At 45.7% G+C, this 22,136-nt stretch overlaps 1 protein-coding gene across 17 annotated transcripts in view; it reads left to right on the plus strand.

The window, feature by feature from the left end:
* Positions 1-216: 216 nt before the first annotated feature.
* Positions 217-22,136, plus strand: part of MAP7D3 (MAP7 domain containing 3) — a 68,201-nt gene continuing 46,281 nt past the window's right edge. For all 17 annotated transcript variants that reach the window (XM_060250307.1, XM_060250308.1, XM_060250310.1 and 14 more), the window contains exon 1: positions 217-583. In XM_060250307.1, coding sequence (XP_060106290.1) covers positions 526-583 — 58 coding nt within the window. In that variant the 5' untranslated portion in view covers positions 217-525. The remainder of the gene's footprint in view (positions 584-22,136) is intronic.

Genomic DNA, 22,136 nt, shown 5'->3' on the forward strand with positions numbered 1-22,136 from the left:
GGACTGAGGAAACATACTTGCCGTGGCCCGAGGGTTAGGGGGGGAGAGAAAAAGAGGAAATCCCGCGCTTCCAAGAAGGCGTGCGCGAGCCAGAGGCGAAAAGCGCGCCTCCGTTCAGTCTGCCTCCCAGTCCTGTACCTCGACGCGGCGCTTGAGGACGCGCGTGCGCGACCCTCTGTGAGACCGCTAAGAGAGAGCGACGGGAGATACCGACGGCGGGACGCAGTCCATTGCGAGCATGCGCGATACGCCGCGACCCGTCCGCTCGCCCGCGTTCTGTCTGTCTCCCCCTTACTCGGGGCGGCGCTGTAGGGGAAAAGGGAGGGGGGAAAGAGCGAGCGCGCGAGGCTTGGCCAATCCTGAGCATGCGCAGTAAGTCTCGACCAGTCAGTGAGGCGTTCTCTCCCGCTCGGTGCGGCATTTCTTGGCCGCCCGCTGTGAGTTGAGCGATTTCGGCGGCGGGAGGGGAGTGACCGCGTGAGGGGAGGGGGGGCTTCCTCTCCCCCCTCCCTCAGGCGGCCGAAGATGGCGGAGACCGGCAGTCCCTCGACGCCTTCCCTGAAGGGGCTTCGGGAACAGATGGGTGAGAGACGGAGCAGGGGCGGGAGGGAAACGGACTTTTGGGCTGGGCACTTCCCTGTCACGTCTCCCGTCCCCTCAGGGCAAGGCCAAGGGCACGGCACTCCCCCCCCCCCACGCACACACACTTTCTTCCCTGTGGATAAAGTTTTGATTTCCTTCATCCCTTTATTTTCCGTCATCCCCCACCCATTTAGTTTGCCTAAAGTTCTCCTCCATAAAACCCTTTCTCCACCCTTTCTGCCGGCCTATTCTCTCCCTCCCAGTCCAGTTTGCCGGTTATATTATTTTGTGTTTCCCACTCCTCCATTCTGCGTCAGGAGTTGGTCCCCCAGTCTGGCTTTATCCTAGCCTGCTGCTTACGATCACTTTTGGGTCCCTTTTCCATAATATCCCCCCTTTCCGTCAATCAGACTGATTCACACTTTTTCCTTTTGTGCTTCCTCGACCTCAAACGTGCCTCTTATTTTAGTTTTGTTTTGCCTTTTTCCTTGCCCAGGTTTCTTATGGTTCCTCAGGTTCATGCACGTTGTCTGCATTTTTGTGCCTCCCTATTATTTCATTTTCTTTCTTTCTTTTGAAATGGGTATTTAAAAAAAACTTTTCCAGTTTTTTGACTGAATTAACTAGGCCCAATTTATGAGTGCCGTTTTCTCTCTTCTCCCCATGGATTTTGAAACTGACTTGACAATTTCAATGTGTGTGTGCACACGCATGCAATGTCAGGCTGGGTTTACCGCTGATTTCTCTCTCTGCTGCAGTTAGAGTGGACTAAATGACAATACCACACTTTCTTCCGCCCCCTCCCCCCCATTAACCTGCAGATCACTCTGGCCTGTACTTCATCCCTTTAAGGTTGGTTTCCTTAGAAAACTACAGTTTTGTGTTAGGGTTTACTTACTAATAGTGCTTCCAGTTTTTACGTCAATGTGGACCTCCTTCTGTTATGGTTTCCTGACAGGCTCTCCATTGAGTTGCTGGAGTCTCTTACCTCTCATTAGTTATTTTCCTGATCTGACATTTTAAATTATATCGCATGACAATTCTTCTGTATTACTTAGAGAAAAATAACATCCATCTAAACTTACACTTTCTGATCAGGTTATTAAAGTTGCCTTGGTAGTTTGCTGACAAAACAGGCTGAAGCAGTTAATGTTATATTTTGCCTCCTAACAATACTGTGTATTGTGACCACACTGCTTTACAGTTGCATTTATTCTTTGCAGTATTGAAGTAGTTTATTCCTCTCTATTTTAACAGAATAAGGAGCTCAGGCTAGGAGAAGGGACTGGTGTGTGGTTCAAATGCATCTTTCATCCAAGCCTGTCACTCAGACCCTGTGCTTCTCTTTAAATGTAGCATTACAGGTGAATGATGACAGCATCTTTGAAATTACATTGATTTTTTTTCCTGCCCTGTGTAAAATTAGATGCTTTATTTTGTTCATGATCCCTGAATTGTTAATGTATTTAGAATAAATGACAATTTTGGTGTGTTACTAGGCCACAATAGCTTGAATTGTTTCACTTTAGCTGAACAAATGAATTAGAGCAAAGGAAAGCTTGTGCTTTCAAAACCGCAAGCCTAGTTAATACATTAATTCCATTTCCAAGTAACCAACCTAACATTTTTTTCAGTATGCAGTCAGGTAAATCTGGTTTCTTTTAGGAGCCTGGATGCAAATAGTGGAATGTTTAGTATGATTTAGCAAAATATTTTTCATTTTTGTTTCTCCAGGCAAATATTTCTAGATCTCCTTTTCATCCTCCTTTATTTTCAGTCAGTCTTGATGACAGTAGCTGATAAGATTGCTAATCTGAATAATTAATTGTGTATGGTGTGTTACTTTGATTTTTGTTGGATGATTCTGATACTGGCTACTGCTTGTTCAGGTTATTTGTCTCTCCTCTGAATTAGCAGTACAGTGAAATTGTTAGATATGTTGTCAGTTTCACAACTGAGTGGCCAAATTGCCAGAACAGCAGAAAAGCTGACAAGTATTCTATCTGTGGTCTCTGTCTTTAGCAGTAGATGAGCCAGGCAAGAGAGCAACTAGCAAGAAAGGAAAAAAATATTTAAGAATTTTCCTTGACATTAACAAATATTTGTCCATTTTTTATATGGGGCAGGAAGCATACATAAGTTACCAGCCCACACTCTTGTTCTTGCTAGACCACCTGCACATACCAGTTACAGATGGCTTATTGACACTCTGGTACTTACAAAGAACAACACTTTTTCCTAATTTGAAAAAGTTTACGTGGATGGAGTTTTTACTTGGGAGAGGAAGGTAGCGGATCTTTGTACTGCTGAGCCTCCTTAGAAATAGAGCCAGTGTGGTATTGTTATAAAAGTGTCTGGCCAGCATCTGAGAGGCCCAGGTTTGAATCCTTATACTGCAATGGAAGCATGCTTCTTTGTCCTTGAAAGGGCAGCTTCTGTGAGAGCTCTCTCAGCTCCACCTACCTCACAAAGTGTCTGTTGTGAGGGAAGAAGATAAAGGAGATTGTAAACCGCTCTGAGACTCTGGTTCAAAGAGAAGGGTGGGGTATAAATCTACGGTCGTCTTCTTCATGCTGAGTGACCTTGGGCCACTCACACAATCAGCCTAACCTACCTCACAAGGTTTTTGTGGGGATAAAATGGAGGAGAACAGAACGATGAAAACTTTTTGGAGTCCCCATTTGGGGAGAAAAGTGGGATATAAATGAAGTAAATAAATATGTTCTTTATTCTCAGTTACAGGAAAGTCAGTTAACTTCATTTTAACTCTGTTAACTTCATTTAACTTTGTTGATGAACTTCTTCACCCTCCTCATTCCTTTGATATTTAAGAATTTAAATACCCTTTAAATTAAAGAATTAAATTAATTTAAAGAATTTAAAATCCCTCGGGGAGTTTAGTCTTGTCAAGGGCCAGAATACAATTTGGTAGTTCTGATCCCACAGCTCACCCCAGGCAACTAGGTAGGAGGCCATTTACAAGTGCTTGTTACCTTCACAAACTCTTGTAGAAGGATACTCCTTTTCCCTTGTAGGTAGTAGATGAAGGCAGTTTAGTTGTGAGGAATGTTTTGCTAAAGTAACAATCCTGCCCCCAGCAGTGAGGGCTGGTTTATGCAGGAGTCAGAATGGGGTAGTAGAATGGTCAAGCAAAAAACTTCAGTTGTGGGGGGAGGGAAAATCCAGTTTTCCCTGCTACGTAGCCATTGGAGGTAACAAGGAGTGAAAAACTTAAGATGTGCATTCTGCTTCAGGTCCCCCCCTCTTTGATAGTCACTGTAGGAGGCTAGGAGCAGAAAACGCAGGCCATGATGTTTGCTTCATTACCACCACCACCCTGCCTGCAATTACCAGCTGATGGAGCTAAGAGTAGAAAGCACATAGGAATTTTTTTTTTAAATTGTTTATGTTGTGTTGTCTATGGAAGATCAGACTTCACTTCTCCACTGTGGGTCCCTCTTTTTTAGTATTTTTTGGGATTCCCCCAAGTTTGTACAAGAATCTCTACAATTCTTACCAGGTCCTGTCTTTGTAATTTTTTTTTTAAATCCAAGCATGGAGGGATATTAAATAAAAATGGTATCCCAGTCTTGTAGTTCACTGCTGTACAATCTATTCTACCATCCATTTTCTTGCATGTGTACACCCAACCAGACTTCAGGAGGTTTTTGTCTCTGTGTTACATTTTTATACCACCCTTTTGTCAAGGAGCTCACAATAGCATATGTAGTTGTCTCCCCTCCATTTTATTTTTATCCTCACAATAATTTTGTAAAGTAGATTACATTAAGAGAATGTCTGGCCCAAGGTGACCCTAGTGAGTTTCATGGCTGAGGTTATCTAGTTCTCCCCACCCCCCCACCCCCCAATTTATTCTCACAACACCACCATAAGGTAGATATGCTATGAAAGAATGACTTGGTGCAGGTGTCTCAGAGCCAAACTTGACTATTAATTTTGCATTTCAGTACAAGTATTTCTTTCTGAGAGCCTGAATGGACTTGGAACAGTGCTGTGAGGAGGAGAAAGGGTTCCTGTCTCCCCTCCCAAGTAGTTTTCTCAAGTGAAAATTGAGCATGGCAAGGAGTTATTTCACTGATTTTTCTGCTCCATGTGCACAGATACTCCATATGAAGCTGAAGGAAAGATGCTTGGGGGGGGGGGGGAGGCAGGAGCACTTTCTTCCCCCATGGCATCACTCTGAACACATTCAAGCTCCTTTTTTCAAAGAAAGTTTCCCTCAGCTGCTGTGTGGCTACAGAGAACACTTTAATGTACTTGTTATGTTTTTGCACTTGCATACATCTGGTTCAGCTCTGAGTTTCATGACAAGGAGAAGATTTGAACCTGGAGCTCCTAGGTGTTAGTTCAGTGCTCTAACAACATCTCATCATTGAACTGGTTAGATTGTTAGACTATGACCAGCAAGACCTAGGTTCAAATCCCTCCTTTGCCATGAAACCCTGGGCTCTTCAATCCTAGTCTGACACTCTAAATCAGTACATCACGTTAGCTGCTACCTCATTTGAGGTATGTGGTATACTTGCAGGTGAAAACATTTCATGACTGCAAATAATTTGTTTTACTAGACATTATTGTATTGGTTTGCATTAAGTGTCTTGAATATGCGCTACTGTAAGTGAATTGATTAAAAGCAATATAATCCACTAAAGAGTTATGATAGTGTGATCATATTAAAATGATGATGGTATTATAACATTATTACACTGGCAGTTTAGAAATGGATCGAGTATAAAAGCTTCCAACTAACCAGGTCTGGCCATTTTTGGTCTAGCATTTTTTACTGCTCGTTAGTAGAACAGTGCATTTTGAGATCACTAGAAATGAATAGGTACCTGGAAAAAAGTTTGGTATCAAAATAGCACATGGTTTCAAGGTATACATGAACTGCTAACACTAACAAATGTATATTGTTGCCATACTTTCATGTTGCTAATAACAGTATTGAGTAAATGAGTTTTTTGAGTGCACAATAAAAAGGCCAACCATTCCTATCAAGTCATGAAGCCTTTTAAAGGAAGCTGAGAAGATCCTCTTCCTGTTGAACCACCAGATATAGCATGATAGTGGTGAGAGTAAGAAAGATTAAATATTTAGAAGTCAGAGGATTCTGCAGAGTAGCTTTATCATTACATTGCTCAAGAACCTTAATTTCCTAATGGGGCAGGGTGAGAAATGGCAGCTTAAAAAAATTTAACTGAAGATACTGCCTTTGCTTTTTGATTTGTGAAAAATGATGTTCAGTCACATAGTCGAGTCTGACTCTTTGCGACCCCATTGACAAAGTCACGTCAGGACCTCCTGTCTTCCACCATCCTCTGAAGTCTGCTCAAATTCATGTTTGTCACATCAGTAACGCTGTCCAGCCATCTCATCTCTTTCCGTCCCCTTCTTCTTTTGCCTTCTGCCTTTCCCAGCATCAGGATCTTCTCCAGTGAGGTCTCCCTTCTCATTTGGTGGCCTTAGTATTTGAGCTTCAGCATCTGACCTTCCAGGGAACAGTCTAGGTTGATTTCCCTTAGAACTGACTGATTTGGTCTTCTTGCAGTCCAAGGGACTCAAGATTCTTCTCCAGCACTACATCTCAAAAGCATCTATTCTTCTGCGCTCGGCCTTCCTTATGGTCCAGCTCTCACAGCCATACATTACTACTGGGAATACCATCATTTTGACTATATGCACTTCTGTTGACAGAGTGATGTCTCTACTTTTTATTATACTGCCCAGGTTCATCATAGCTGTCCCCGAAAGGAGCAAACGTCTTTTAATTTAATGGCTACAGTCACTATTTGCAGTGATCTTGGATCCCAGAAATGTGAAGTCTGTCACTACTTCCATGTCTTCACCTTCTATTTGCCACGGTGTGATGGGGCTGGATGCCATGATCTTATTTTTTTTATGTTGAGTTTCAAGCTTACTTTTGTGCTCTCCTCTTTCACCCTCAACAAGAGATTCTTTAGGTCTTCCTCACTTTCTGCCATTAGAGTGGTATCATCTGCATATCTGAGGTTGTTGATGTTTTTCCTGGCAATCTTAATTCCGGCTTGTGCTTCATCCATGCCAGCATTCCACGTGATGTACTCTGCATATAAATTAAATAAGCAGGGTGACAGTATACATCCTTGTTGAACTCCTTTTCCTATTCTAAACCAATCAGTTGTTCCATATCCCATTCTGACAGTTGCTTCTTGACCCTTATACAGGTTTCTCAGGAGACATGTGAGGTGGTCTGGCACTCCCGTCTCTTTAAGGACTTGCCACAATTTGTTGTGATCCACACAATCAAAGACTTTAGCTTAGTAAGACGGCACTCTTCCACCAGGCATTTGTGAACTAGGCTGTTGGCCACTACAGTTCAAAGCAACATAGGAACCACCACCAATAATCTGCTGTAGAGCAACTGCAGAGAGGATAACTTAAGATCTGCTATACAAAGAACTTTAAAATTGGAAAATGTAAGATCATGGCACCAAAACATTTTTTATGTATGTTACGTTTATTTTTACTCTATGTTTTATGGTTTTAATGCTGCACTACTACGTCGAATCATGCACACGCATGTCTTTGTGAGCCGCCCTGAGCCCACCTTGGCGGGGAGGGCAGGATATAAGTGGAATAAAATAAATAAAATAGTCAATGAAACAGAAATAGATGTTTTTCTGATACACCCATGCTTTCTCCATAATCCAACAAATGTTCGCAGTTTGATCTCTAGTTCCTCTACCTCTCCGAAACCCAGCTTGAACTTCTGCTAGTTCCCGATCGACATACTGCTGAAGCCTAGTTTGTAGGATCTTTAACATGACCTTGCTGGCATGTGAAATGAGTGCAATGGTGCAATAGTTTGAACATTCTTTGGCATTACCCTTCTTTGGGATTGGAATATAAACTGACCTTTTCCAATCCTGTGGCCACTGTTGCATTTTTCAAATTTGTTGACATAATATGTGCAAATGATATACTAAGGTAATAACCATATTTGGACATGTAAGGAAGTCTTATTGCTGTGATTCCAGAAATTGAGTGTAAGTTGTTGTTTTCTTTATAATGAAGCACTGTCAAAGATATTTACCTGTGTATTCCATTTCTTATTCCTGTAATGCAAAAACTGTGGCCTATCACTAGGTAGTACAGTTATCTGTTCCTAACTATTGTGTTTAATTCACACGTGTCTGGCTAAATCAGTACATTGCATTGCCATCTCCTTTTACAAATTTATTACATTGTCCTATAAATGCGAAGGGTTCAGTTGTAAAGAAAATTATTTTGCTCTCAAAATTTCCTTTGGAACAACAGAAATAGTTTATCATTGCTGAGAACTATTAACACTGGTTCAATCATAGTGCTTGGAACTAATGCTGGATCTTCTTATAGCAAGTAAATATCAGCAATACATAACCATAGACTTCTCTTAGAAAACTGAATCTGACAGAAGTAAGGACATTTCCAACAGAGAGTACTAGCAGTAGAACAAGATAAATGCTAGCATTGAACACTGCAAGCTCAAGCTATGAACCTACCCAATCAGTGTGGTCATCTTTCCTGTCCCTGCCTTGGATGCCCCTACTTTCTGATATCAGGTGGATAGCAATGTGAGAGAAGGCTCTCTCAGTTGTGGCACCAATCTCTTGAAATCTTTCCTGGGGGAGACATGTCTGGCCTCTTCTGTTGCCATCTTCTGCCAGTGAGTGAAGATTTTTTTGTTTTGTCTGGCATTCCCTCTGATCCCTCATGTTTCAATTGTTGTTTTAATATTTTGTATGTGTATAGTAGCTTTGGTTTTAATGATGTGTTTTTGTTTGGTTTTAATGGTTTTTAAGATGTATTTTTAATATACACATTTTTAATCTGTTAGTGTCTTGGTGGCCCAGATGAGGGCAGAAAGGCAGAGAATAAACCTTGCAAATAAAAAAACATTAACAAATGCATGAGGAGTTAGGAGGATGGAGGGGCTAAAATGCAATAATCGTGATTTTTCCACTCACACGCTACATAATAGAAGCATTATTTTCTCTTTACAGAAGGGTTTCAAGTTGTGATTTCAGAATTTGACTGGAGTCTGTTGTGATTTGCCGTACTAGGTCCTATTGTTAAAGGAGTGGGGGGATGGACCCTGCTGTATTTGACAATTGTATTCTTGCAACCTTGAAGATAAACAACACATAAAAGGGGGGGGAAATCTTCAGCAGGAGGGAGGAAACGTTCCTCACATGATGGAGGGAGGAAGAAAGAAGAGAAAGAGGAAACTAGTCTACTTCCCTGTGTTGTGAATTGTGAAAAGGAGGACAATTTCTAAACATAATGAGATGAGAGTTACCATGAAAAGGGGGTAAAATAAATACCTGTTTTAATATAAAATTGTATATATGCATAACATAACATTATTTTTGCCTGTGAGCTCATTGTCTTTGCTTCTACAATATGTTTTCTTGGCAGAGGTTAATAAAACTGAGTGAAGGAAACAATTCTAAACCAGCCTAATCTTCAATAATCATTTGTTACTCAGGATTCATGAGGAAGGTATGGCAGGAGAAGAAGAATCTGCATAGTTTGTAGAGTTCTTCCATGTTGTTAGAAATCCCTTACATGCTATAATGAGGAACAGCACTTGTGAGTGCAGGTGTCCAGAATCACCACACTTCATAGCACTAGAGGAGGTGGAGGGATGGGATAGTGGTATGTGTATGGGGGGTTAGTATGTTTGATCATAAACCTTCAAACCTTAAAAGAATCCAAAAAGTCTAAAATAAGTCTAAAATGTCAAATATTGAATGTCTATACAATCATATAAATTCTACAGGCAGGTCATACAAATCATACAGAATTGTGTTTCTTATTGTAGAATTTTATCAAATACGTGGGGTTAAGGAAGCCAGGTCAGGAGCCATACAGTATGGTAATGTAGAAGTATATCTATATATTGCTGTTTGGCAGTTGTTTCTCGTTGCTTATACAGTTTGCGCCTCAACTTACCCACACCCCCAACCTCACTGAGCTGTGCCCAGGAGGAGGAGGAGGCAGCAGCGTTGTGGGGGGAAGTCTTCCTGCTTCCGCAGCTGATTGTGGCTGCAGAAGCAGGAAGAAACCCAGCGAACCATACCTCTGTGACGGTTGGAGAGGTGCAGGGCAGGGGGATGAGGTCTTCTTGCTGCTGCTGCTGACAGAAGAAGGAAGAAACCCAGTTGACCCCAGCTGCCCCCCAACCTATTTATGTGCCCCCCAACTGGGAATATCCTGACTGTGCTCCTGATAGTACCTGGTTGATTATTCACAGAGTGGTTAAACTAGAAATGATGAAAGTGCTGCCTGGCCCAGTCATTATATAAATTCTAACTATCAGATGGACACCTCTCTACTGGCCTTGTTTTGTGTGTCTTGGTTTCTTTTAGATTGCAAGCCTGAGGGCAATAAGTCTATTTATATTAGTATAAATTGTTCTGGGAGATAGCAGCTGGCAAATGTAAATATGACACATTTTTAAAAAAGCATGCCAAGATTATGGCATAGATTGTAAACTCTGGTCAGGAATCTGTGTTCTGCTTAATGTTATTTTGTAAAGCAATATATTGTATCATAGTGGGGATGCTCATGGACTTGGGCCTCCTGTTGGATAAACAGGTGACAGTGATGACCAGGGGGTGCCTTTCATCATCTTCAACACATGAGACAGCTTCAGGAAAGATCTTGCCACTGTGGTGCATGCCCTGGTAGCTTCTAGATTAGATTAGGGGAGGGATGGTGGCTCAGTGGTAGAGCATCTGCTTGGTAAGCAGAAGGTCCCAGGTTCAATCCCCGGCATCTCCAAAAAAGGGTCCAGGCAAAAAGGTGTGAAAAACCTCAGCTTGAGACCCTGGAGAGCCGCTGCCAGTCTGAGTAGACAATACTGACTTTGATGGACCAAGGGTCTGATTCAGTATAAGGCAGCTTCATATGTTCATATGTTCAGATTACTGTAATGCACTCTACATGGGGCTGCGTTTGAAGACTATCTGGAAGTTACAGTTGGTACAGAATGCTACAGGCAGATTGCTGACTTGAGTTGGTCATAGGGACCCTATCCCTTCAGTCTTGTTCAGTCTACATTGACTTTCGGTTTACTTCTGGGCTCAATTCAAGGTTTGGTATTGACCTTTAAAACTGTGTACAACTTGGGACCAGTCAATCCTTAAGGGCTTCATCCTCACATGTGAGCCTACCAGTACATTCCAGTCATCTTTGGAGGCCCTCCTTTGGTTGCCTCCACAATCTGAAGCTAGACATGTAGCAGCCCAAGAGGCCTTCTGGTTGTAGCACCAAAACTTTGAAACTTCCTCCCCAGGTGAGGACTGTTTTATTTCATCTGGCAATGGCATATCTTCTATAATAGTTATTTCTTGGCCTTCAAGTGCTTTTATGTGTTTTAATGGAATTATTTTAACTACCGTATTTTTCGGTCCGTAAGGCGCTCTGGACCATAGGACGCACCTTCCTCCTGGGGGGCGATCCGCTGCCTCTGCCTCCGATCCGGCGCTTCCCCCACGCCTGCCTGCCTGGCTCCATCTTCTTCAGGCAAGCGCTGGAATCGCTCCACGTGGCCCCACCGCAAACCCAGCGCTTCACAAGCGCCGGCTGCAGAGGGGGCAGCGTGCTTCCTCCTTGTCTGTCTGCCTGGCTCCACCTCTGATGCTTAAAGCAAGCGCTGGGATCACTCCCTCCGCCCTCCGATCCCAGCGCTTGCTTTAAACATCAGAGGTGGAGCCAGGCAGACAGACAAGAAGGAAGCACACTGCCCTCTCCACAGCCGGCGCTCGCGAAGCACTGGGTTTGCGGAGGGGGCGGGTGTTTCCTCCTTGCCTGTGTGCCTGGCTCCACCTCTGAAGGCAGCGGATCGCCGCCCCCCCCAAGGTACGTACCTTCGGACCATAAGACGCACACACTTCCCCCCCCCCCCAGTTTTTTTGGGGGGGGGAAGTGCGTCTTATGGTCCGAAAAAATACGGTATATATTTTTATTGCTCAAATGTTTGTGGATCTTGATTGGGTAGATAGGCAACATAAAAAATGTTTTAAATAAATATTAATAGTTCATTGAGAAAATGCTGATGGCCATAGGAAGAGTATTCCAGATTCTACACAGGAGACTTGCAAAACGGCATTTTCAGGTTTTCTAATGTGATGCTGTTACACTGGTGCTGTCCCAGTCCTGTCTCTCATCCTGTTTGGATATCTTTTGGCACACTCCTGTTCCATAGAGAAGTATTTTGAGCAAGAGCAACCTGCCCCACTGTCCTTTATTTGCTTAACTACACTTAATTAATTGTCCCTCTAGAGCAGTGATGGCAAACCTTTTAGAGACCGAGTGCCCAAACTGCAACCCAAAACCCACTTACCGTATTTATTGCAAAGTGCCAACACGGCAATCTAACCTGAATACTGAGGTTTTTGTTTAGACAAAACAACTCGTAGTGAAATTAACAAACTGAAAGAACATTTGGTCGGGATAGCATTTGCTTAGGAAACCAACAAGATAGTAACATGTCAGAATGGGAGAATGATGGTGAGAGTGTCATAAGGTAATACATGGAGGCTGTTCATTACTCTGTTGCTTGCAGGTCTGGGTTAAACTGAGAACATGCCTTTCCCAGAGGTGCTCCTGTCCACCTAATTTATTTTTGAACATGTAGCATACATTATAAACATCATTCTAATTTGCCATTAGGAAAAAAAATACATTAAAATATAGTGTGCTTAGTAGGAGCTGGTGGTTAGGGTGTCCAAATTAGATTTGAGAGGTCCTGATTCATATGCCCACTCTGCCCTGGCAGCTTGCTGTGAAACCTTGGACCAGTAATATACTCTGAGTTAACCCGCCTCATAGAGAAGGGGAGAGAAGAGAAGGGGAGAGTGTGTCAAACCACTTCAGTGACCTTTTGGGGAGGAAGGCAGGGGATACATGATGTTAGTTAATAAATTAAGTTGATGAAAGGAGTCCACTGATTTATATGGCTAAATCTGATTCCAGCAGCACCTTAGATAACAAGATTTTTGAGAGTCAAAGCTCCTTTTATCTAATCAAGGGAGCTCTAATGCCGGAAAGCTGGTGCCCCCTCACCCAGATCTTGTTGGTCTCTAAGGTGCTCCTGGGCTTGAATCTAGCTGTTCTACTGTGGACCAGCATGGCTACCCTTGGAAACTTCAGGGATAGTCTGAATTGTATTAACTAGAAAGTCTGATGTGAGAAAGGAGGGCCAGTTTGGTGTAGAGGTTAAGTGCATGGACTCTTATCTGGGAGTCCTGATGATGTGGTTTATCTCATGGCCTGATGATGTGGTTTATCTCTTTAAACCACATCATCAGGCCATGCCAGCCAATGGCTTGGAGTAGGGTGGCCAGACCGTCCCGGTCTCCCGGGACATTCCCGGTTCTGGCCACCCAATCCCGGCTCCCGGGCTGCCTATACCGGGACCATTAAAGGTCCCGGTTTAGGCAGCCCCGGAGCCGGTGGGCCGCGGGCGCCGGCGGGGAAGGCGGCGAGTGAGGGAGGGAGCGTCCCTGCGCCTGCGCAGGGCCCCTGCGCAGGCGCAGGGACGCTCCCTCCCTCACTCGCCGCCTTCCCCGCCCGCGCGCGGGGCCCGGCGGCAGTGGTGGAGGCCTCTCCGTGGCCTCCGCTGGTCGCTGGAAGCCCTCCAGAGACTCTGGAGGGCCTCCAGGGACCAGCAGAGGCCGCGGGGAGGCCGCGGGGCACCCGGCGCTGGTCCCGGAAGGCCTTCCAGAGCCTCTGGAAGGCCTTCCGGGACCAGCGCCGGCCAGCGAAGGCTTCCCCGCGGCCTCCGCTGGTCCCTGGAGGCCCTCCAGAGTCTCTGGAGGGCCACCAGGGACCAGCGGAGGCCGCGGGGCACCCGGCGCTGGTCCCGGAAGGCCTTTCAGAGCCTCTGGAAGGCCTTCCGGGACCAGCGCCGGCCAGCGAAGGTTTCCCCGCGGCCTCCGCTGGTCCCTGGAGGCCCTCCAGAGTCTCTGGAGGGCCTCCAGGGACCAGCGGAGGCCGCGGGGCACCCGGCGCTGGTCCCGGAAGGCCTTCCAGAGCCTCTGGAAGGCCTTCCGGGACCAGCGCCGGCCAGCGAAGGCTTCCCCGCGGCCTCCGCTGGTCCCTGGAGGCCCTCCAGAGACTCTGGAGGGCCTCCAGGGACCAGCGGAGGCCGCGGGGCACCCGGCGCTGGTCCCGGAAGGCCTTCCAGAGCCTCTGGAAGGCCTTCCGGGACCAGCGCCGGCCAGCGAAGGCTTCCCCGCGGCCTCCGCTGGTCCCTGGAGGCCCTCCAGAGACTCTGGAGGGCCTCCAGGGACCAGCGGAGGCCGCGGGGCACCCGGCGCTGGTCCCGGAAGGCCTTCCAGAGCCTCTGGAAGGCCTTCCGGGACCAGCGCCGGCCAGCGAAGGCTTCCCCGCGGCCTCCGCTGGTCCCTGGAGGCCCTCCAGTGACTCTGGAGGGCCTCCAGGGACCAGCGGAGGCCGCGGGGAGGCCGCGGGGCACCCGGCGCTGGTCCCGGAAGGCCTTCCAGAGCCTCTGGAAGGCCTTCCGGGACCAGCGCCGGCCAGCGAAGGCTTCCCCGCGGCCTCCGCTGGTCCCTGGAGGCCCTCCAGAGACTCTGGAGGGCCTCCAGGGACCAGCGGAGGCCGCGGGGCACCCGGCGCTGGTCCCGGAAGGCCTTCCAGAGCCTCTGGAAGGCCTTCCGGGACCAGCGCCGGCCAGCGAAGGCTTCCCCCGCGGCCTCCGCTGGTCCCTGGAGGCCCTCCAGAGTCTCTGGAGGGCCTCCAGGGACCAGCGGAGGCCGCGGGGCACCCGGCGCTGGTCCCGGAAGGCCTTCCAGAGCCTCTGGAAGGCCTTCCGGGACCAGCGCCGGCCAGCGAAGGCCTCCCCGCGGCCTCTGCTGGTCCCTGGAGGGCCTCCAGGGACCAGCGGAAGCCGCGGAGCAGCCGGCGCTGGTCCCTGGAGGCCTCCAGAGGCCAGCGCCGGCAGCTCCCTCCCTCCCTCGCCGCGAGGCCGCCGCCGCAGGACTCCCCGCCGCCGCCACCGCTGGATGCCGCCCTGGAATCAGGTAAGGGGGCCGAAAGCGGGGGGGCGGGGGGCGGCCTTCCTTTCTTCCCTCCCTCCTCCCTCCCTCCCTCCCTCCCTCCCTTCCTTCCTTCCCTCCCTCCCTCCCTCCTCCCTTCCTTCCTTTCTTCCTTCCCTCCCTTCCTTCCCTCACTCCCTTCCCTTCCTTCCTTCCCTCCCTCCTCCCTTCCTTTCTTCCTTCCTTCCTTCCTTCCTTCCCTCCCTCCCTCCCCCCTTCCTTCCTTCCTTCCTTCCTTCCCTCCCTCCTCCTTCCTTCCTTCCTTCCTTCCTTCCTTCCTTCCTTCCTTCCTTCCTTCCTTCCTTCCTTCCTTCCTTCCTCCCTCCCTCCCTCCCTCCCTCCCTCCCTCCCTCCCTCCCTCCCCTCCCCTCCCCTCCCCTCCCCTCCCCTCCCCTCCCCTCCTTATGTTCTTATGTGACACAGAGTGTTGGACTGGAGGGGCCACTGGCCTGATGCAACAGGGCTTCTCTTATATTTTTATGTGACACAGAGTGTTGGACTGGAGGGGCCACTGGCCTGATCCAACAGGGCTTCTCTTATGTTCTTATGTGACACAGAGTGTTGGACTGGAGGGGCCACTGGCCTGATCTAACAGGGCTTCTCTTATGTTCTTATGTGACCAGAGTGGTGGAGTGGATGAGCCATTTGTCTGATGCAACAGGGCTTCTCTTATATTTTTATGTGGCACAGAGTGTTGGACTGGAGGGGCCACTGGCCTGATCCAACAGGGCTTCTCTTATGTTCTTATGTGACACAGAGTGTTGGACTGGAGGGGCCACTGGCCTGATCTAACAGGGCTTCTCTTATGTTCTTATGTGACCAGAGTGGTGGAGTGGATGAGCCATTGGTCTGATGCAACAGGGCTTCTCTTATATTTTTATGTGGCACAGAGTGTTGGACTGGAGGGGCCATTGGTCTGATGCAACAGGGCTTCTCTTATATTTTTATGTGGCACAGAGTGTTGGACTGGAGGGGCCACTGGCCTGATGCAACAGGGCTTCTCTTATGTTCTTATGTGACGCAGAGTGTTGGACTGGATGGGCCACTGGCCTGATCCAACAGGGCTTCTCTTATGTTCTTATGTGACAATACTGACTTTGGTGGACCCAAGCACTGATTCAGTGTAAGGGAGCTTTGTGTTTGTGACTGGAGTAGATAATACTGACTTTGGTGGACCCAAGCACTGATTCAGTGTAAGGGAGCTTTGTGTTTGTGTCTTCTGGTGCAATTTTGTTCTCAGATCCTGTATTTACTTCATCAGTATATGGGATAAGGCACTTTCTCAACTGTGCTGCATAATGCAGCCTATTTATTTTGTCCTGTTGGCTCTGTTGGCTCTGTCTGCGCCACCTTCATCACTTTCGGGGTGTGGATCCCCCAGTGGGGTGGTCTCGTGACTCCCTCCGCCAGCTGTTTCTGATAGCCCTGCGCCCCCTCTTTCATTTGATATGTGTCCCGTGCGGGTGCCACCCTCCCCCCGGGAGATGCCGCAAAATGAGCCCCCTTGAGGCTTATGGCGGCAGGGCTCGGGGGAAGCGAGCTAGACTGCTGTTCTTTTGAGGGGTTATAGAGTGTTTCGAGCCCGTCCCTGTGGCATCGGTCCCATCGTTGTGGGGCCCAGGGGGCCGGCGCAGCGGCACGCTGAAGCAGCCTGTCGGTCACTTCCGGGTTCCTGTCCTGCATCTCGACCTGTGTTATTAGTGACAGGCTGCTTCGGCGTGCCACTGCGCCGACCCCCTGGGCCCCACAATGATGGGACCGATGCCACAGGGACGGGCTCGAAACACTCTATAACCCCTCAAAAGAACAGCAGTCTAGCTCGCTTCCCCCGAGCCCTGCCGCCATAAGCCTCAAGGGGGCTCATTTTGCGGCATCTCCCGGCGGGAGGGTGGCACCCGCACGGGACACATATCAAATGAAAGAGGGGGCGCAGGGCTATCAGAAACAGCCGGCGGAGGGAGTCGGGAGAGCACCCCACTGGGGGATCCACACCCCGAAAGTGATGAAGGTGGCGCTGATAGAGCCAACAGAGCAAACAGGACAAAATAAATAGGCTGCATTATGCAGCACAGTTGAGAAAGTGCCTTATCCCATATACTGATGAAGTATATACAGGATTTCAGAACAAAATTGTTTCCGGCGGTGATATTTGGGGGATTTTTGGGGATGTCACAGGAAGTGCTGTGAAGTCACTTCCTGTTTCCGGCAGTGGCATTTGGGGGAAATGATGTCACAGGAAGTGATGTCACTTCCCATTTCCGGCAGGTGACGCGGGGAAATGATGTCACAGGAAGTGATGCCACTTCCTGTTTCCTGTGGTGGCATGCCGTCACCGGCAGTGACGTCACTTCCTGTTTCCGGCGGCGCGCGCGCACACCCCTACCTCCCCCCCCCCATGTGTCCCTGGCTGGCCTTCAGACATTATGGTCACCCTAGCTTGGAGAATGCATTTAAAGTTGAAGTTGCTTTCTTTCCACCTCTCTCCCTCTCCACCTATTTTCCTTCCTTCTCTCAGACATTGTGACGTTCATGTCTGGTGGATCTCACACATCTGACATTTATTCTTTGTGGCTCTTATGTTAAGCCACCCCTGCCCGGAGTTTCCGGTAACGGCACGGCGCTAGCAGACGTGTTTGTCGGAGCTCCGGCTCTGCAGCGTCTGTGCTGGTCTTTTTGGGGGGGTTCTTCAGCTGGTAAGAACTCGGTGGTACCCCTGTTGGAGGGGCACTCATGCGGAGGAGTGCTGGGTGCTCTGTGCCGGTTTTTCTGAGCATAGAGCCCGTTCAACATATTACTTCAAGCCGGGATAGACTAGACGCCTTAATGGCGAATTAGCTGTGACCACCGGAGAAGGGGAGTAGGCGAAGCGGCATTTGGAGGACAGAATAAATGGTAAAGAAGGGGGGGGGAGTATATCTGACCCTAAACTGGAGACATAAATGAAGGAAAGAACTTACTAAGTGCGTTGTTTTGCCCCTACTTTCGAGTGGAATCTGAAGCTGGGGGGAAAGAGACCTGGTTTGGCGAATGCACAAAGGCAGAAAGCGGAGGAGTGGTGGAGGACTACCTTGGCAGCAACGGCAGAGGTTAGGAGTCGTAGACTGGCTATGATTGTAAAAGTTTGTGAAGAGCACTGAGACAGAGGAGGTGAAGAAGGGGGGAAAAGAGGAAAGAAGCAGGAGATTTCTGACGATTTAAGGGGAGCCTTCATGAACTTCTTTTCCTCTCCCTTTTCCCATATGCTTGTGCATGGCGATTTTCTTAAAGAGACAGGGAGCTAAATAAAGGCTCAGCGGTGGTTATAATATACAGGGTGGAAAGAAAGTCACCGGACCTTTGAAATGAGTTGAATTTGAAGATGGGAGACTTTTGATGTTAGTATAGAGTTTCCAGGAACGCAAGGGCGGAGGTGCGGTGGAGAGGCTGGAATTCTGTTGGCAGAGATATGGAAGAACAGGAATGGGTTTACTGAACTGGCTTTTTGAACTGGTAGCAGAAGAGAGGAGCAGAGATTGAGATTAAGAAGAGGAAGAAAAAGGAGAAGAAGAAGAGGAAGACAGAAGGATAAGCGGTTGGGAAACATTAAGGATTCAAAAGAGACAGTTAACAAATAATTAATGGATTGAATAATTAACTATTGTTAATTTGATTACTGCTTATTTTCTATATGATTTTCTATATGTAATGAGTTAATGTGAATGTTCAGGTGAAGGGTGTTTGGTGGTAAAGTATAGTAATTTAAGGATATAAAAACCAACTGGTATGTGAGAGTGTTAAAGGAAGGTGATGTATGAATTTTGAGTGAAGTAAGGCGCAGTAGTAGTATATGAATTGGAATTGGGGTGTCAGTAAGACCTTGGATAATAGAAAAATGAGTATGACATACAAGTAAGACAAAATAGATAGGTTAGTCCCACTGTTGGCAACTTTAAAACTGATGGAGATAATGTCCTCACAGGAAGTTATAGAGGAATTGCAGAATTCTATGCAATTGTATTTTATCAGTGCATTGAGTCAGGTGCAGGCAAATCTGACAGAACAATTAGATGGAGTAAATAAGAAATTAGATGGCCTGCAAAAGCAATTGACAGAAGTAAAGGAAGAGATTCATGGCTTGACACAATCTGCAAAATATGTGGAAGGAAAGTTGGAAGTAGTGAATGAAAAGTCTGAGGAGATTGAAAAAGTGCAAAAATACGAAGGGGACAGATTAGTGAGAATAGAAACGGTGCAGGTAGTGCATATTTCAGGAATGCAGAATATTCCAGAGGATAGGTATGACCATATAAAGGAGGTGATAGTAGAGATCTTGACACCAGTTCTTGGTATGAAGAAAAAGAAATTGGAGAAAGATATAGAAAATGGCTATAGAGCTTGCCTTATTTTTTTCAAGGAACACCGCCTGCTGAGAGAGGTTTATATAAGATGTATTAGGAGGAAAATGAAGGAATTGGTTTGCCAGACGATGAGAGACAAATCATTAAAGTTATATCGTTGGCATATTACACCAATAAAACTGAAAAAAGTGTATTTCGAAATTGCTGGTTGCTTTGTTGCAGGGAAACAAATTGATACCATGCAATTCACAAACAAAGTAAGATTATTTGAAATGCCAATGTTTTTTTTTTCTTCTTTTTTGGACCACAGTGTAGAAGAAAGAAAGTTTTCTTTTTTGTTAGTTCTAGACTTAGCTGAGGTAGATACTCTGATGGAGATACTAAGAGAAGAAATTAACAAATAGATAGAAGGAAAACAGAACTTATTGTATGAAAGTGTATTCCAAACTTGCTGGGGGGGGGGGGGTTTGTTGTTGTTGTTGCAGGGAATTAAATAGATACTGTGTAATTTATAAATAAAGTAAGATGACTTGAAATGCCAAATGTTCTTTTGGATCACAGTGTAGAAGAAAGAAAGTATTTTTGGTTGGTTCTAGATTGAGCTGAGGTAGATACTCTGATGGAGATATTATGAGAAGAAATTAACAAATAGACAAATAGAAGGGAAATGGAACTTATTGTATGAATGATTATGGGGGAAAGATAATAACAATATAGTGTAAAAAGGGGTTAACTGTAGAATGTATGATTTGGTTTAGGTTAGAACAAAGGATTTGTATTCTAATGATATAAGTATATAATGCATCCCACGGTCTACATCCCTAAGTTTATGTTTTGTGTGTATATATATATATATATATATATATATATATATATATATATATATATATATTGTTATTATTGTTGTTAAATGTAATAAAAAGTTAAAAACTAAAAAAAAAAAAAAGCCACCCCTGCCCTAGTGGGTCCCATCTAACCCCCTCCCTAAAACTGCAGGAACACCTGCAAGGAATTTTCCTCTGTGTGTTGTGCTTGGGGACTGCATTGTAGTTGCACCCCCCCCCCCCACGTCAGAATTCCAAAGGTGCCCACGAGCTCAAAAAGGTTTGTTGTCTCTCTGAAGGAGGCCCAGTTAGGGTTGCCAGGTTTGGGTTGGGAAATACCTGGAGATTTGGGGGAAGAGTTTGGGAAGAGGAGGAGCTTCAATGAGATATGACTCCAGAGCCTTGTGTACAGGGGGGGGGGGGTGAGGGAGTGCGCATACCCACAGAGAGGGCTCCGGATACCGCCTCTGGCACCCCTGCCATAGGTTCGCCACCACTGCTCTAGAGAAAGAAAGAAGATCACAGCTATTTGCTAGCAGCATGGTTAACATAATGGAACTGTGATTTCTTTTGTGAACAGTTTCAATTATAATAATGTACTGTTTTTAAAATGGTGCATACAGGAAGCAGTAAATACCCCATAAAGGATTCCTAGACTATTTACTAGAATATTTAGGCATATTATTGTGTCCCTTTTCTGCCTACATTTTCAGAACACTTTACAATTGAGATGTAAGTTTGCTTTAAATGCTGGTTTCAAGCTTAACTGCCCTGCCTTTTTTTCTTCAATTCCGTGAAGGTGAATGGTAGGTGACTATTCCAACACTGCTTGCAGCCTGCTTTCCTTTGTTCTTCAGTTAGGCTGTAGTCTAACGCAGAGGAGCTGAAGGCTGCAAAGGTCATAAAACTGTAAATGCATTCACACCTTGATTAGCAGTGTGAAATTTTCAGAAATTCTGAAGGTACAAAAATGTGTTTTTCCTCCCGTCCGCCCCCTCCCAAATTTGGGGAATTACATTTGGGGAAAAACCAGAAATTCATGCAATACTTTGATATAACATCTAAACTTTTACTGATAGTAAAATATAGCATAGGCAATTGTATCTTCTGGTATATTTCTGAAATGTAAAAGTATATATATCTTTGTTTTGTCCTTTTCTTGCAAGGATATTTGTTCATATTCCATATGAGAAACATCTCTGCCAATGCTACTTATAGAGACAATTTTGATATTAAATTGAATTTCATAATGCTGAAAACTCTTTGATAATGTAATCCTTAAATACATTATAGCTCATTGTTGCCATTTTTAAAATTAAAAAAAATCTTCAAAACGTTGCAGATACCTTGATCCCCAAATTTCCCAGTTTTTCTATTGGAAAAGTCATTGGTAAACTTGAGAAAGTCATTAGATTTTTCATATTGCACATCTGGAGTGAGTGCAATGCTTTGTAAGACCAGATAAAATATTTCATAGGGATTTTTTTTTCAGTGCTTTCCAAAAATGCCCTGCTTTTCTATTGGAAAAATTGAAAAAGTCCTGAGACTTTTTGATGCTAGACATTTGAAAAATGTCACCTTAAAAAGCATTTCACTCATTCTGAAAGAGAATAGTTCGTGGAAGGGGAGGTGTTTCAGCACTTCCCCAAATTTTTCATTTTTCTCATTGGAAAAATTGGGGGAAAGTCCTCAGGAAAACACACAGACAGGTTTTTTTCCCGTTGGCCTTTATATCACCTTGTCTTTGTGCAAGACCTGTGAATTACTAACCAATTTTCAAAGGCAGTGTATACACATATATAGTGCAGGCATCACAATGAATATTGTCTTGGAGAGCTACCTCTTCAGTCAAATAAACCATGTTGTTGATTCCTCTGGGAAATGCTGTTTGCTGTTTCACGTTGGATGCAAGGACTATGGAACTTAGCTTCACATGAAACGTATTTGGCTTTCTCTACAACGGTAAGGAATAAACCACTTGGAACTGTAATTATTTTTTAAATGATTTAAGTATTCTGTAAATACTTCCTTTTCATTAGCATTATCAAAATGTAGCGCTAATATAAATTATACGAATTGCATAAGAACAGATAGATCTTTGAATCAAGTTTTAACGGTTTCAAGAGGCCGTATGTTAAACCGGTGATGAGTGAAATCATTGAACATGCTTTTTGTTTTTATAAGGGTGGTTTTAGGTATACATTTTCAGAGTAGTAGCTGGTGCTAATTTGATTTCCCTAAAATGCTTGCAGGTGTCTTCCCCTCTGTCTCTCTTTGGAAAGGAAGAG

This window comes from Heteronotia binoei, chromosome 11 (genome assembly GCF_032191835.1).
Source record: "Heteronotia binoei isolate CCM8104 ecotype False Entrance Well chromosome 11, APGP_CSIRO_Hbin_v1, whole genome shotgun sequence".
Lineage (NCBI taxonomy): Eukaryota > Metazoa > Chordata > Lepidosauria > Squamata > Gekkonidae > Heteronotia > Heteronotia binoei.